General features: G+C 37.8%; 1 protein-coding gene across 3 annotated transcripts in view; it reads left to right on the forward strand.

Annotated features, from left to right (window-relative positions):
- LOC127452959 (F-actin-uncapping protein LRRC16A-like) overlaps nucleotides 1–17,229 on the forward strand; it is a 175,574-nt gene that overhangs the window by 155,173 nt on the left and 3,172 nt on the right. Inside the window, exons 30-37 of one of the 3 annotated variants that reach the window (XM_051718871.1) lie at nucleotides 4,220–4,286; nucleotides 4,746–4,939; nucleotides 6,949–7,058; nucleotides 7,552–8,008; nucleotides 10,213–10,261; nucleotides 13,720–13,911; nucleotides 14,089–14,214; nucleotides 16,565–16,690. In XM_051718871.1, coding sequence (XP_051574831.1) covers nucleotides 4,220–4,286; nucleotides 4,746–4,939; nucleotides 6,949–7,058; nucleotides 7,552–8,008; nucleotides 10,213–10,261; nucleotides 13,720–13,911; nucleotides 14,089–14,214; nucleotides 16,565–16,690 — 1,321 coding nt within the window. The remainder of the gene's footprint in view (nucleotides 1–4,219; nucleotides 4,287–4,745; nucleotides 4,940–6,948; nucleotides 7,059–7,551; nucleotides 8,009–10,212; nucleotides 10,262–13,719; nucleotides 13,912–14,088; nucleotides 14,215–16,564; nucleotides 16,691–17,229) is intronic. The other 2 variants (XM_051718872.1, XM_051718873.1) reach the window with 2 other exon arrangements.

Here is a 17,229-nt window from a genome sequence, read left to right on the forward strand (position 1 = left end):
CAAAATGACTTATTTGAATAAATATATCTAATTATTCTGTGAATTTTCCATAGGGATGCACGTAGGGATTCTTGGGGAGTCGTGCATGCTTCTGATGTAATTATTCAGTTCAAACGCGGTATACAGTCTCATGCTTTAGCGGTTACCAACATTTTTTCTGCCACTCCAAACTCTTTTCTTCTGCGACACCATCATCTTTCCCCACATTCATGTTTTTAATGCATTAGCGTTGATGAGTGCCAGTGCAGTGACACGGTCAGAGAGAATGAAGCAGAGGCAACATAGCGAGTTACAGAGTTATAGCGAGTTACAGTTCTGGGCATCTCCAGAACAAAGCTCAGCTGAATTAGGTAAACTATGTTTGTGATGTTTGTGGTCAGGTTAACATGTGGTGGCCTGTTGTTGTTTTTTTTTTTAGAGAAACCCAAGTGAAAGGAGATAATAATGTGATAAAGATACAATCAATCTATTATTACAAAGAGGGGTGTGTAAAGGAAGCCCCAAAGAGCTCCGACTCAACTCGAACACTGGTTAGTTCTCCCAAAAATGACAATTCTGTCATCATTTACTCACCTTCATTCCCATATGACTTTCCTCTGTGGAACACCACAGGAGATTTATCACTGTCACCATTCACTTACATTGTATGGAAATTATACTTCCCTGTTCCAAGTTTGTAATCACTCAACCTACCTGATTAGCATTCTCTGCCCCTAATGTCAGTGGCAAATTAGCCAGTGCTGTATGACAGCAGCCTCTAGGTGGCGATATACAAAGCTACTCTTGTTCTGTTTCAGTGGATGGGCTCTTCATTAGCATTGGTGAAGAGGCACAGCATAAGACTTTTGTTTTGGAATGTACGACTGCGACATGAATGCATAATGAGTAGCAGTGCTTGATAAGGCAAACACACTATTACCATAACTCGTACTTTGTTCCAGCTTCTAAAGTTAACGGTGATGTAATTTTTTTGTGATGTTAAAATTTTTCCTCTCATTCAAGCCTAATACTGTATGTAGAGTCAACTACAAGTAAGCTATTTTAACCCTTGTGCGTCAATAAAAAAAAGTTACTCAGAGGTCCTTCGAGGACAAAAATGTCCACATCAAAAACGCACACATTTCTCAATACACACATACAAAACACACTCTGACATCCATACCAACACACCCACACAACTTTAGCTGCATAGTTTATTCAGTTAGCCTGCAGTGCTCTATAATACAGCAAACAGAAAATAGGGAAAAAGCATGTTTTTGCTCCATAGGCTAAACATGAAAAAAAAAAAATGGCGCCATCTGGTGGAAAATATAAAAAACATTTTTGAAGCCAGGGCTCTGGAATGAAAGCATATTATCATAGAATTCATGATTTTATGCATTAATGGTACAGGGATCAAATATTGCAGTTTTAATGGGTTTCAATGGGGACATTTTTGTCCTGAAGGTCTGGAGTGTAACTATTTTGTGTACACTAGGTATTATAATGTTTTTTTGGAACTGAGGTTGAAATATCAAAAATTCACACCTTTGGCAAAAATTTTGCTGTTGGCATTAACACAGCAAAAAAGTTCGAAAAAACAAAAATGAAAAAGACAAAGAAATGTCCCGAAGGTCGCACAAGGGTTAAGGTTGATTGCCCTGAAAAATATGAACTTTGTGGCACAGCTTTGTTTGAGCATCTTTACCAGTTTGACACAGAGTTTGGGTTGAGACTATCTGTTTGCCAACTAAAGGCAAACAACAGGAGTGAATCTGAATGGCGGGAAAAAATTAATGATTCCATGAATCTGTCATGGAACAAAAAATACTTCATTTCAGTGGGATTTTTTTTTTTTAAGTTTGTTGCTTTATTTTCTCTTTAAGGGGCTTCAGGCCAAATACCAAATGCGTTATAGTCCAGAAAAACGTGAGACACAGCAGAACGCATAGAGCAGACGGAGGTGACTTTCTACACATTTGTAAAAGTTGAAGCTCTTTTTAACTTGACACGTCGTCTAAAAATGCACCACTCCTTCACAACACGCTAAAAAAAAAGAAAAAAGTGAGAGGCGACACAATGGCAATTATGTCCATATAGCACGTTTACATAGAAAAACAGTGTGGACGGGTGCAAAAATGCATTTGGTGTGAACGGCCCCTAAGTTTTTTCCAATCTTTTCGGTATGGTAGTTGAAATAGACAGCTTGGAAGGAATGTCTTCCTTTTTCTGTTTCTGGAAGCATTCGGCTTTACCTCTGTCTTATCGCTCTTTTCTTTCTTCTTTCTGCCCTTTCTTTCTCTTGCCCCTCTTTCTTTTCATTCTTTGCTCCGTGGAGACTCTGTGCTGCACAAGTGTAAGTATCTCTGTCTCTCTGCTTTGCTCTCTTCCTCTCCTATCTTCCTCTCTGTGTCTGTGTTTGCTTGCTGCACTGGCCTTTAAACACACACAAAAAGCACTGCTGTTTTCACCCCTAGTTTTATTGTGTTAGCAGAGAAACAGTATTCTTCTGCCTCTCTTTTTTTCTTTCCCTCTCTTTTAGGTGATTATAGAGCTCAGTTTGGATAGCATCTACAACCTCTCTCCAAACAAATCCAATCCATGATAGACCTAACTTATACTATGACTGTACACTCAAAGAAATAACTCTTTGGCTAAACTTTTTCATTCAAGGACAGTGGTTCCACGTGTTTAAAATGAGTTTTCTAAATAAAAACAACAATGTAGTCCCAACTTAAATGCCACGCGTAGAGAGAACCTAATTGAATTGAGTAAGCTCAAGTAAATTAGACATGTTAAAGTAGCTCAAATTAATCTTTCTGATTAACTAGCTAGTACTGTGAATGCTGGCATGCTAAATGCATGTGTTGTCCCAACACAAAAAGATTAAGTAAAGCTTGAAAGCAGTTAAACAACTCATCTCAGTTCATTTAAGTTCACTTGGTTACATGATTTTTGAGTAATACGAACAAGGGAGGATTCAGTAAAACTGGCAATGGTGAAAGTTTTTTTTTTTTTTTAGTGTATGTATGTTTCATCCTTCTGGGAATAGGCGTAACTAACCATTCTTCAAGAAATCTGTCATCCCACAGGTGTTTGTTTCAGGCCTTACGTAGTGTGTCTGCCACATGGCTCGCTGCACAAAGCCTGTTTTACTGTAGACAGGTGTGTTTGTTCATGGCTGAAGTGAAAACAGACTTTCATTCAACAAGAAGGTTACACATCATTGCAGTAGACCATTGTAAACATTTAAAGTACAGTATATCCTATTTTTGTCAATATGATCTTTTCATGTTGGCAAATAACTCTTAAGTGGAGCAGCTATAAGCATTTAATCACATAATCACATTTTGACAGTGTTTTTATAAAGTTAGAGCAAGGTTATTGTTAACCAAAGATGAAAACTAGCAGTGAAAAATGTTTTAACATAAAAATGAAAATAGGAGTTTGCAAAAGAATGAAAAGCTAATTGAAATGTTAAATGTGTGCTAAACTATGGGGGGGGGTATGGAGAAAATAACTTTTTTTTTAGTGTTCGTATTGTCAATCTGGCACCAACAATCCATGGTCAAAATTTTTCCCCATTCTGATGGTTGATATGAACATTAACTGAAGCTCCTGACCTGTATCTGCATGATTTTATGCACTGCACTGCTGCTATGCACTGCACTGCTGCCACGTATGTTCCTCTGAGAGCAAGAACAGAACAACAGTTGTGATTAAAGTGGGAGTAGTTCTGGATCGAGTGGCGCAGATGGTAGCGTACTCGTACAGGACACATACAGTATGTGAACTGTTGGCTCATGTGGACCCAGGTTCAATTCTGGTTTGGGTCATTTCCCGATCTCCTTCCCCCATCTCTATCCCCTGCTTTCCTGTCTCTCTGCACTGCCCTATTAGGAAAAAAAGCAATAAAAATTGCACAAAAAAAAGTGGGAGTAGTTCTTTTTTTATTATTATTTCGGTTTGAAATTGTTGGAATCATTTGAGCATTTTTCTATGCAGAATGAACGCAGCACTCCAAAGCCACACTGTGTTCAATACTTGAGGTTTGTGTTCAATTCCTGAAAATGCTGATAGCACCATCCTTTCCTGGGACAGTTTAAAGAGTTGCATGGTCCTTATTCGTATTATAAGAATTTTTTGTTGTTTCCTGTTGTGTGGCCTCTTAGAACTGTTAGAGCTGCTCAATATAGCACAACAAGTGCTGCATTTAAGTGATTTTATCTTTGTGTTACAGATGACACCCAAGTCAAAGAGAAAGAGCATTCACAGTCGAATGCTGAGGCCAGTCTCCAGAGCGTTTGGTGAGTTTTCAGTGCTTGGATGAGCATTTAGAATTTAAAGCTAAAGTGTGTAATTTATTTGATGTTAAAATACTTTCTTCTTTCACAGCGTAATATGCAGAGACAACTGTAAATAAGCCATTTGTAGTTGATTTCCTCGAAAATGTAAACTTTGCCTCTTGGCACTCTCAAAACATTGCTGTGTTTGTTTGAGCATCTTGCCCGACTCAGTAACATTGGTTCATAGAATGATGTAAGTTTGGGGCGGGACAGTCTGTTGTTTTTTGCAATTCCCTTGGTGGTGCTAGTTGCAAAGAAACTGCACTCTTCAGCTCTACAGTATAATGGTTTTAATTATTGTAGATCTTCTCTCATCAGTGGTCCTCAATGTTCACATTTTCATTAATAGTATGACTCAAAATGACACTAAATGTGCTGTCATGTTCACATTCCTCATTGGCTCTCTCTTCTGTCCGTCAGAGATGGAGTTTGACTTGGATAAAGCTCTTGAGGATGTGCCCATTCACATAGAAGACCCCTACCCACCTCCTAAACTAGAAAAAAAGCCATCTACAACCGTGGGAGAACTTCCATCAGAGGAATGCAAGAAACTACAACACTATACCAAACTGCGGCCCAAGAGGAATAAAAAGACCAATTCCAGCAAGATTCCAGTGAGGCACTTACCACACACTTAAATCACTGCAAATTTAATCAGTATTTTAAATAAACACTTCTTCATCAGTATTTTAAATAAAATATCTACACGACTATAAAACAATTGGCAATTTTTCTTTCTTGTTGTTTTAACCTCCTGAAACCCGAGCATGACTGCTGTGTGCACTTTTCATTTACCTTTTTGATTTATAACTAGTAGCACTTAATAAATAAGCAAAAAAATTTATTCTAGAACAAATAGTTTTCCTAAAAATTTATGTCCACGTTTGTGGACAGCAGGACTAAGTTTAGTATAAAGAAACTAAAGAAATGTAAAATGATACCAAGCTAGAGAAAGTCTGATTTGTTTTCATCAAATTGTTTATTGTGTGTCCTGAAACTGAACTTTTGGTCAGATTTTAGGAGTGATTGCACTTAGCTGCATCCTAACCCCTTCTAAAGCCTCAAAAAGCAAAAAAATTTCAGCTTTTGGATGAACTCACTGATTCTCAATGTGAAAATGCACAGTAAATATAGGAATGCATTTACTAATGTTAATGAATAGAACCGCATTGTACAGTGATAACAAAATAAAATATAACAACATTTATATTAAAATGAAGTGAAATGACCAACAGATGTGTTCATGTTGAAAGTCATTCAAAATCACTAACATGTTTTTTCAACTTTTCAGGAAATAATGTTCCAAAATCCACATATGTGGACATCATGTTTATCAGCACGCTCACGTGCAAAAAATGAATACATTTTTAAAGTGGCATATCAAATGATACTAGAGATGCTACTCTTTACACCCAAACAGGTTTCAATTAAAAAGCCGGGCCTGGGTAGCTCAGCAAGTAAAGATGCTGACTACCACACCTGGAGTCACAAGTTCGAATCCAGGGCATGCTGAGTGACTCCAGTCAGGCTTCCTAAGCAACCAATTGGCCCGGTTGCTAGGGTGGGTAGTGTCACGTTGGGTTAACCTCCTCGTGGTCACTATAATGTGGTTCTCGCTCTTGGTGGGGCGTGTGGTGAGTTGTGCGTGGATGCTGCGGAGAATAGTGTGAAGTCCCCACATGCACTAGGTCTCCGCGGTAACGTGCTCAACAAGCCACGTGATAAGATGCGTGGATTGACGTCTCAGACGCGGAGGCAACCAAGATTTGTCCAACGCCACACGGATTGAGGCGAGTCACTACGCCACCACGAGGACTTAGAGCGCATTGGGAATTGGGTATTCCAAACTGGGGAGAAAAAGGGGAGAGAAAAATAGAGGTTTCTTACCAGAGGCACTTTTGTTGGCTCTGCGCCCATAGAAGCACTTCATGGAAATCAACGTCATGTTGTTGAAGTTTAACTTAACTTAAACGACAGTCTAGAGTGTCATTTAAATGATGCGTTGTGTATTGCGAAGGCAAAATACTATGTTCATGCATATGGATGCAGGGTCGCACAAAGTTAAATATCAACCTAACAAAATCTAGTGAAGGAGAAAACAATTTGCCAGTAGGGTAAGAAAAATAAACTGAATTTAAGATATCCTCTGAAAACAAGTCTTTACTATCTTTTGCAGCTTTGATTATGATGCAAAGGCATTTTTACAGGATGAGATATTTATTTTGAGTTTTTATTTACTTTTAATTCACATTTCTTTTTCTCTATTTGTTTCATGTAATTCTGCCTTTTTTTTTTTTTTTTTAAGGCAAAACACACTATTCAAATAGAAATGTTTTAATAACAAACTGTAGTAGTGTCTCTTTAGCTCTTGTGTCAAAGTTTGCTCCTCCAGTCTTGACATTTAGTGGAATTATCTTAACAGTCATAACCTAAATTCAGTCAGCCCATCATATGAAATGTATTTCAGCTTGACAAATTAACTTTTTAAAGGATGTTATGTAACATTACTGGTGTTTTTGTGGTTATGCAGCTCAAGAAACAGCACAGACACTAGGGATCTCTGGGTGCAGATCTGTACATTCAAATTAAAATTCAAACTGTTTCCTGTAATTGTTTCTCACAGCAGATCAGCAGCACTCCATCTCAGGAAGGAGAACAGAATGGGCTCATGGGAAGGGTGGATGAAGGAGTCGATGAGTTTTTCTCTAAAAGAGTCACCAAAATATATGATAAGTGAGTATTAGCAGGGGTGTCATACACCTGCTTTTTTATTTTTGAGGGGGCACTAGTGCCAGTACCTACCTCAAAAAATACTTTTCATATTTAGTGTGCAAGGGGACTCGGGTTCATATCCCAGCCTAGCAGAATTGCAACTGAACTTGACTGCTGGTGATCACTATGCATTTTTATTGTAAGAACAAGATTTCTTATTGAATGGGCAGCTTTGATCATAACTCCTTTTTTGTTCCATAGAAAACAAAGTCATATGAGTTTGGAGCGACATGAGTAACCCTAAGCTAGAATTTTCTGTGTAAAGCAAATTATCTGCAATTGTTTATTTCTGCCACCGTGTTTTAGAAAAACACGTTTTTAAAACAAATTATCTTGCAACTTAATTATAAAAAAAAAAAATCAAATTACTTATGTATTTAGTTCGTTTTTATTTATTTATTTGAAGTCTCAAACATAGTTGACATGTGCCTTTTGATCTTTTTGTCACTTTTAGACGGTCATCTCTAAAGAGTTCTGAATCTCAAGACAGCGATAAGAAACGAGAATCTCGCAAGGGTGGTTTCCTCAACCTTATCAAGTCCCGGTCCAGCAAATATGATAAAGACAAGGACAAGGAGAAAAATCAGGCCCCTGCTCCTTCCCCAGCTCCGACTCCATCCACTGCCCTGAGCCAGACAGCTCCTCTAGCTCAAGAGGAGCCCTCCTCCCCTAAGGGTCCTGTCCGGAGCCCACCAGCCGATGCTAAAGCCAAATCCCAGACCCCGCCTGCAAACCACAGCAGCAGCTCAGAGCGCTCAGAGGAGCCAAAGACTCCAGACTCGGTGGACTCAGAGCTGTCAGAGGGCAGTCCTCAGGGCAACCGCAGATATGGTGTGCAGGTGATGGGCAGCGGACTGCTGGCCGAAATGAAGGCCAAACAGGAGAAGAGGAGCCCCTTTGGCTCTCAAAAGGTTTGTGTACTACTTGTGTAGATTATGCCCTTTATAAAAGTTGTTGATGTGTGCGCTTTACATTGACACGTGGAAATATGCATATGCTGCATAAGGCCTTTAAGCAGTTGCCTCGTTCTTAATGACAACTTAACATTTACATTGTATATTTGCATTTATGCATTCTCTGTCTTATTGGTGAATGAATTTAAAATGCATTCCTTTTCCACTGATGCCTTCAAGCCCTTTTATTTTTCAACCCCTCCAACCAAATGTAATATAGAGACCACTTTTCACAAACCAATCAAATCCCTATGGATAAAATCATGTCCTGTTCTACATTATAATAACCTTTCCTGTAAAATATAACACATTCATCCATGAGATGTTAAAGTAGCACCACAAAGTGATTATTATTTGCACACACAGTCATATCGACATCTGGCATTCTTGAATCCAATTAGATTACACTTGAATTGAAAAGGACACTTTAAATACCCAGCATATTTTATGCTTCACTATGCCTGCCAAAACATTTTTAACAGTAACACTGAATAAGCAAGATGGACAATGCAGTCACTCATAAAAGCCTGAGCACTAAGCTCATTCATTATGATTACAAAAACCATTCGCTAGAAAATCAGTACTCTGATATTATCTTCAAGGTCGCATGCCAGGAGCAAGTATATACAGTAAGCCAGAAAAGTTTAACTGCACACTGTACTTAAAACCCAACACTTATCTGTCCATATTAATGGATTTTGGCTGTGTGTGACAGAGTTAGAGACCGAGTAAGTTGGTATGTAAATATGATAGTGCTTATAAAGTACTCAGATATTTGTCATTTGTGTATTAATTCTCGTAACTACTACAGTGGATATCTCACCGTCATACTAGAAAAAATGAGTGTCCATCTGTAACCTTTATTAACAAGCATGCTAAACAGTTTAAACAAAAGCTAAACAGCATAATAACTGCTTGATGCAAGTAGTTGTAGCAAGACAATTCGAACAGAATTTGCAATTTAAAAAAAAGCTAATAAATTATATTAAAAGTACAAAATTTCATATTCGTATTGTTCACAAATTAAGTCAAGGATCCAGACAATTATTCATTTCTATATCTACCAGTAATCTGTTCCTATTTGTCTTGTGTCTGTACATAAAATCTCTTTAAAGGGATAGTTCACCCAAAAATGAAAATTCTCTCATTATTTACTCACCCTCATGATATCCCAGATGTTTATGACTTCCTTTCTTCAACAGAACACATTTGAAGAAAAATAGAAAAATATCTCAGCTCAGTAGGTCCTTAAAATGGATGGTGATCAGACTTTTGAAGCTGCAAAAATCATAAAATGAATGTCTTTTAAAGCGATACGATCACTTTTGGTGCAAAAAGATCGATATTTAAGTACTTTTTTAACTATAAATCATCGCGTCCAGTCAGCAGCAGGATGTGCGTTCATGAGAGCGCTGAGTTCACGAGGTCTCTCGTGTGATGAATCTGCGTTGGCATGTTACGGACGTAATCGCACGGTTGAGACATCCAGAATAAGCACATAAACGCACCATAGTGAGTAAACAAACAGATACAAATACAGATCTAAACCAAAACCAACCAATCTACTGTACAGCATTCCTCCTACTCACTTGTAAACAGCGCTGCTCTTCCTGATGTGTCGCATGTGCGTCAGTTCTCGTGTGAACATGCCAACGCGATTATGTCACGCGCATACTGCTGCTGACCGGAAGCGATGATTTAGAGTTAAAAAAAAAGTACTTACATATTGATCTTTTTCACACCAAAAGCGATCGTTTCATGTTAGAAGAAATAAATTTAGTTGTATGGATGACATTTATGCTGACTGTCTGTGAATTTTGTAGCTTCAAAAGTCTGATCACCATCAACTTGCATTTTAAGGACCTACTGAGCTGAGATATTTTTATATTTTTCTTCAAATGTGTTCTGTTGAAGTAAGAAAGTCATACATATCTGGGATATCATGAGGGTAAGTAATGTGAGAATTTTAATTTAATTTCATTTAATTTCATTTAATTCATTTTTCTAATCTATATGGCTGGATTTCCGGGCCCTGAATATGGAAAACAGTTTAGTCCATCCTGTTCCTGTTCAATCAAACCAGCCTATACTTTACAATGCTCATATGATTACATAGCTTTCAAGTTTTGGTGTTATTTATCTTTTTTTTTTTTTTTTCCCAGGTATCAGAGTCTTCCTCTAATTCGGACAAACCAGATGGACCACCATTAGGTAAATGAACACAGTATGAAGTTCCCCCAAAATCAAATGATTTGTTACAAAGTATAAATGCATATTTAAGTACAGTGGTATTTGGTAATTAAACTACATACAATTTAGATGGGTAACTGTTTTCAGTTTAATTTTCTACACTCATGTCTTGGATGAGTAGTTATACAGTGCATCCAGAAAGTATTCACAGCGCTTCACTTTTTCCACATTTTGTTATGTTACAGCCTTGTTCCAAAATGGATTAAATTCATTATTTTCCTGAAAATTCTACAAACAATACCTCATAATGACAACATGAAAGAAGTTTGTTTGAAATCTTTGCAAATTCATTAAAAATAAAAAACGAAAAAATCACATGTACATAAGTATTCACAGCCTTTGCTCAGTACTTTGTTGAAACACCTTTGGCATCAATTACAGCCTCAAGTCTTTTTGAGTATGATGCTACAAGCTTGGCACACCTATTTTTGGGCAGTTTCTCCCATTGTTCTTTGCAGGACCTCTCAAGCTCCATCAGGTTGGATGGGGAGCGTCGGTGCACAGCCATTTTCAGATCTCTCCAGAGATGTTCAATCGGGTTCAAGTCTGGGCTCTTGCTGGGCCACTCAAGGACATTCACAGAGTTGTCCCGGAGCCACTTCTTTGTTATCTTGGCTGTGTGCTTAGGGTCGTTGTCCTGTTGGAAGATGAACCTTCCCACAGTCTGAGGTCCAGAGCGCTCTGGAGCAGGTTTTCATCAAGGATGTCTCTGTACATTGCTGCATTCATCTTTCCCTCGATCCTGACTAGTCTCCCAGTTCCTGCCGCTGAAAAACATCCCCACAGCATGATGCTGCCACCAACATGCTTCACTGTAGGGATGGTATTGGCCAGGTGATGAGCGGTGCCTGGTTTCCTCCGGACATTACGCTTGCCATTCAGGCCAAAGAGTTCAATCTTTGTTTCTCATGGTCTGAGAGTCCTTCAGGTGCCTTTTGGCAAACTCCAGGCGGGCTGTCATGTGCCTTTTACTGAGGAGTGGCTTCCGTCTGGCCACTCTACCATACATGCCTGATTGGTGGAGTGCTGCAGAGATGGTTATTCTTCTGGAAGGTTTTCCTCTCTCCACAGAGAAATGCTGGAGTTCTGTCAGAGTGACCATCGGGTTCTTGGTCACCTCCCTGACTAAGGCCCTTCTCCCCCGATTGCTCAGTTTGGCCGGGCAGCCAGCTCTAGGAAGAGTCCTGGTGGTTCCAAACTTCTTCCATTTACGGATGATGGAGGCCACTGTGCTCCTTGGGACCTTCAATGCTGCAGAAATTTTTCTGTATCCTTCCCCAGATCTGTGCCTCGATACAATCCTGTCACGGAGGTCTACAGACAATTCCTTGGACTTCATGGCTTGGTTTGTGCTCTGACATGCACTGTTAACTGTGGGACCTTATATAGATAGGTGTGTGCCTTTCCAGATCATGTCCAATCAACTGAATTTACCACAGGTGGACTCCAATCAAGTTGTAGAAACATCTCAAGGATGATCAGTGGAAACAGGATGCACCTGAGCTCAATTTTGAGTGTCATGGCAAAGGCTGTGAATACTTATGTACATGTGACTTTTTTTGGTTTTTATTTTTAATAAATTTGCAAAGATTTCAAACAAACTTCTTTCACGTTGTCATTATGGGGTATTGTTTGTAGAATTTTGAGGAAAATAATGAATTTAATCCATTTGGGAATAAGGCTGTAACATAACAAAATGTGGAAAAATTGAAGCGCTGTGAATACTTTCCAGATGCACTGTATGTGTCAGGCATACTCGTATGTTTTAATCAGTGTATATATCTGAAGTGCACTACATTACACATTTGCAAACATACTGTATGGGTCATTGACAAATTAGGTTGTCTGAGGTGGTAAAAATGAGAAAACTTTTGTTTAAAAAAGACTTCCAGCCTGACTGTGAGGCACATCTCACTGATCACTGCCTGCATCATCTTGATCATAGGATGGACTACACTCTCTTAAATTTCAATAAATAGACAATACATTTATGCCAACTAAAGCCTTTTTTAAGTCAAATAAAAAGGACAGTTCATCTGCGTGCACTTCAACAGTCAATGGGCATGAACACAAAGACACTTAATCATAAATCTTGCAGTTCATACACAATCCTTTAGTTTAAACACTGCCCACCAACATCTACTCAGATTTCTCACATATAATAGACTTTTATTTCACATAGATAATTAATATTGGTATTATATTCATGCTGTTTAGCCAGAGGGGAATTGGCTCCCCCAGTGAGCCTGGTTTTCCTGAAAATTATTTTTCTCCATCTTATGGAGTTTTGTGTTCCTTGCCACAGTTGCTTTCGGCATACTCACTAGGGACTTAAAGACAATCATTTTTAAGGCATAATCTACAATCACATTATTCATTTAAACTGCACAATGAGGACTTTAAGACATTACAGCATCATTTTCTGTAAGGCTGCTTTGAAACACTTTGTAAAAATCCCTGTAGAATTGTTTTTTTTTTTTTTAAAGTCTCAAGTTTTAGAAATCTAGTCTTTGTCTCCAATTTGGTTTCATATATTTAAAGCATTAAAAATATATATATATATATATATATATATATATATATATATATATATATACATTTAATGACTTAAAAATGTCAAGTGGTGTAACCTTCAAGTAAAAGATATAATACTTGCACCTTGAATACTAATAAATGTAATAATTTTATTCTTTTTTTTTCTTTTTTTTTTCACAAAAATTAAGACATTTTCTTAGGGTAACTATTTAAAATGTGCCTTTTCATAAAAATGTCAAAATATTTGATATTTTTTAATAACTACACATTTATTTAAGAACTTTGAGGGTCTATAGGTTTTTTGTTTGTTTGTTTGTTTTTTGTTGCATAACGTAAAGTAGCTGTTGTGTGTGAATTGAATTTTTAAAGTATTTCTGTATAACTTCATAGATCTGGAAAAAAAATAAAAAAATATGAGCGTCACGTTATAGACCCATATACTACTTTGCGTATTTTTTTTCTGAATTTTGTATTGTCCAAAGACCTGTTCACACCAATTAAAACTTTTCTGCAAAAAAACACAAACAACAACATTTTAAATCAAAACAATGCCATTCTATGCTTTCTGAAATATCATACTGTGGTGGTCCGTCATTCTTTTATTCAGAGACTGATTTCTTTAAGTGTTCAGATGCCAGACTATTCTTTCAGCTATTTTGTACTTTTAATCATAGAATTAGACAAATTCAGCACTGAATTGAATGTGAATAGCTTTTGTGTAAAAAAATTGTTTGCATTTTGTACTTGTGTGTTGTATAGTAGCATCAGACTTGCCGTGAAAAGAGAAGTTCATTTTCATTTTCTCTTACATGCTAAAACATGCACTTTCTCTCTCTCTCTCTCTCTCTCTCTCTCTGTATTCCCACACTCCATGGCTGTACTAGGAAAGGGTCATTCTCCAGGGATAAGCAAGACTGAGGGGAATGTTAGCTCTCTAGAGAAAGTCTCTCGTGCTGCAGTGGAGGGCAAGCCTGAGACGGCCCCGAGACCGAGGACATCCACAGGCACCAAACCAGCCCTGGCAGCTCGACCTGCCATCCCCCAGAAACCACGAACCGGCAGTGTGAGAAGCATAGGTGGGAAACCGAAGGATCTGAGCAAGTTTTGCCACTCTGGCTTTATAACGCCTTCATTGGTGCTTTAATGATGCTAAGTCACATTGAATTTAAAAATAAGTCTGAAAATGAGAAACACTCATGAACACAAGACGTAGATTGCTGTATATTTTTTTCTTTTTTTTGTCTGTCCCTCAGATGAGAGCACTGATTCTCCTACTGGAGGCCCCAAGGGCCCAGGACTGCCAGCACTGAGGAAGGTGCCCTCAGAGAAAGAGGGACCCAACAGTCCTTCACAGACCAGCAAGAATTCTGCTCAGGAAGGTACAGATCTTATATCACATTATGTACAAAAGAACAGGTCATTTACCTTCTCTCATGGTCTTTTGTATTGAAATGTACTAAACTTAGACAAGGGGTCACGTTATTACATAATAGTAATTGTCAACAAAAAAATTAAAAAAAGAATTAGAGGAATATTTCACCCAAAAATGCTAATTCTCTCATCATTTAATCACCTTTATGTCGTCTCAAATTCGGATGACTTTCTTTTTTTTCTTCTGTGGAACACAAATGAATATATTTTTTTAAAGCTATATGATGTGGTTTTGTCCATACAATGCAAGTCAGTGGGGTCCAAATCATTCAAGCTCCAAAAAGGACATAAAGGCAGCAACTGGACTGGTTTAATCCATGTCGTCTGAAGCTTAATGATCGGTGTAGAGCACTCTGTGCATGCATGAAGTGCGAAGAAGTGTAATTGAGCTTCTCTCATTAACGTGCCAAAGAGACTGCTGATGTGAGGATTTATAGTGAAAAATGTTTTACATTTTGGTCTGTTTCTCATCCAAAAGTATCGTATTGCTTCAGCAGACATGGATTAAACCACTCGAGTCATATGTCATACCTTTATGTTGCAATTATGTCCTTTTTGGAACTTGAAAGATTTGGACCCCATTGACTTGCATTGTATGGACAAATCCTCATTATCATTACCTCCAAAAAAACATTTGTGTTCCGCAGAAGAAAGAAAGTTGAACAAGTTGATGCAAGATATTTTGCAGGGTTCATTAAATCAACAATTTCAAGTAGTAAATGCATGCTATAGCTGTCTGTTGTCTCTCTCAATGTCTCTCCATGTATCCCTGCACCATCATTAGTCACTGTCCACCAGTCATCTCTGTCCTACAGCTGTCACTGATTTCATTACTCAATGTGGCCTTACTGGCAGATTTACTAAATGTGCTCACTGCTAAATATAGTTTCACTCTGCTCAAGCTCTACTGAAATTTAAGCGCCAAGGTTTTTGGCCAAGAATTCTAGCTCTGAGATCAGGTTTTTCCTTGATTAGAGAGACTGAATATTTCTTCATTGTTAATGAACACTTTAAGTCTATAGCATTTCCTTTCCCTGGTGTGTAGCATCAAACATTTCACATGAACAGTATGTAGATCTTCATGATGAAATCTCAATTTGTTTGTCACCCTGAAAAATATGCAGTCCGAGTCAAAAGTTTGGACAGACCTACTCTCATTCTTTTTTAGAACAGTTTTTCACATTTTAGGATAATAGTAAAGTCATTACATTTCTTAAAAGTATATTCCGGGTTCAGTAGAAGTTTAGCTCAATCGACAGCATTTGTGGCATAATGTTGACTACCCCAAAAATTCATTTGGATGCATCCCTCCTTTTCTTAAAAAAAAAGAAGCTAAAATTGAGGTTACAGTGAGGCACTTACAATTGAAGTGAATGGGGCCAATTTTTGGAGCGTTTAAAAGCAGAAATGTGATGCTTACAATTTTACAAAACTTAAATTATTTATTCTGTTAAAACTTGTGCATTATTTGAGCAGTAAGTTGTTTTAATTGTTGTTTTTCGGTCATTTTAGTGTTTTATTGTTTAGTGTTTTATGGTGTCATGGCAACAAAGTTGTAAAATTGAATATATCTTTACACAGAAAAGGATAGTAACTGATTTTATCACACTAAAAATCATGTTTACACACATATTGTTTACATCTTGTGGCTATGCTTGTGAAACAGTATTTTAACATTTATAGATTGGCCCCCATTCACCTCTATTGTAAGTTCCTCACTGTAACCCAGATTTCTGCTATTTTTAAAGAAAAGGCACAAGTCAATTTTTTTTATTTTATGCAATCGACATTATGCCATAAATGCTATTGATTGAGCTTAATTTGTATTGAATCTGGAATATTCCTTTAAATAACAAATGGAAGTATTGAAATTATACAGGGACTAAAATGTTGAACAAACAAAAGCTTCTTCAAACTAGCCTCCCTTTGTCTAGATTACAGCTCTGCCCACTCTATCATTCTCTCAACCAACTTCATGAGGTGCCACATGGGATGCTTTTTAAATCGGATTGAAGCAGTTCTCATATACTGGACGCTGGACACTTCACCGTACGGTCCAACTTATCCATTATAAAAATCTTACATAAAACTATTAGTTTTGTAAAGGAATTCAAATTCAAGCATTTAATTATGCGTCTTCATGAACAGAAATTCAGTCAAGTGGTATTGTACAGAATTTCAAAAAGAAGGAAATGTCAAACTACATGATACTTTAGTGACAGACCTGAGCAAAGTTGCAGTGTCCATGAGTTGGCTTTAATGTTTGTGTGCTAAAGATGCACGTGCACCTCTCTGCAGCAGAGCTGACGGCAGACATTAGTGTGTTTGAATCAGACTCTGAGCTGGCCTCCAGAGCTCGAGCCGCACAGCAGCATTCAGAGGACGAGAGTCATCCAGAGCACAGCACACCGCTCTCCAGGCCTGGTCAGACCTCTCATCTCATCACATTTCTGCCATCTGGGTTTCTGTCAATGTCAGATTAAGAAGTATTCACATACTGTGTTTGGGCACCCCAACATTAATCTGACCTAATTTTGCCCTTTTTTCTAAATGACACCAAAATGGCAAATGATACAGTTTGATAACTGCAAAAATAATGGATACATTTGAAAATCGATTTGATGTCATTTAGAAAAATGCCTGCTTTGTTTATTTGTCTCTGTCTTTCTTGTAGGTACTGTGTGTCGTGTGCTTTTTGTGTTTTGTCATGTTTCATTTAGTTGTTCCCATTAGTCTGTTCATAAGGATACTCTGTTCTGATTACAGGTCAGAATAATGACATCTACTATTTGGCTGCTACACAGCAATCAGATCACTTAAAGGAATATTCCGGGTTCAATACAAGTTAAGCTCAATCGGCAGCATTTGTGGCATAATGTTGATTAAAAATTTCACGAAAAGCAAAAATCACGATAACATTAAGGAGCTCACAATGGAAGTGAATGGGGCCAGTCCAAAAACAT

The sequence above is a fragment of the Myxocyprinus asiaticus genome, chromosome 15 (genome assembly GCF_019703515.2).
Source record: "Myxocyprinus asiaticus isolate MX2 ecotype Aquarium Trade chromosome 15, UBuf_Myxa_2, whole genome shotgun sequence".
Taxonomy (NCBI): domain Eukaryota; kingdom Metazoa; phylum Chordata; class Actinopteri; order Cypriniformes; family Catostomidae; genus Myxocyprinus; species Myxocyprinus asiaticus.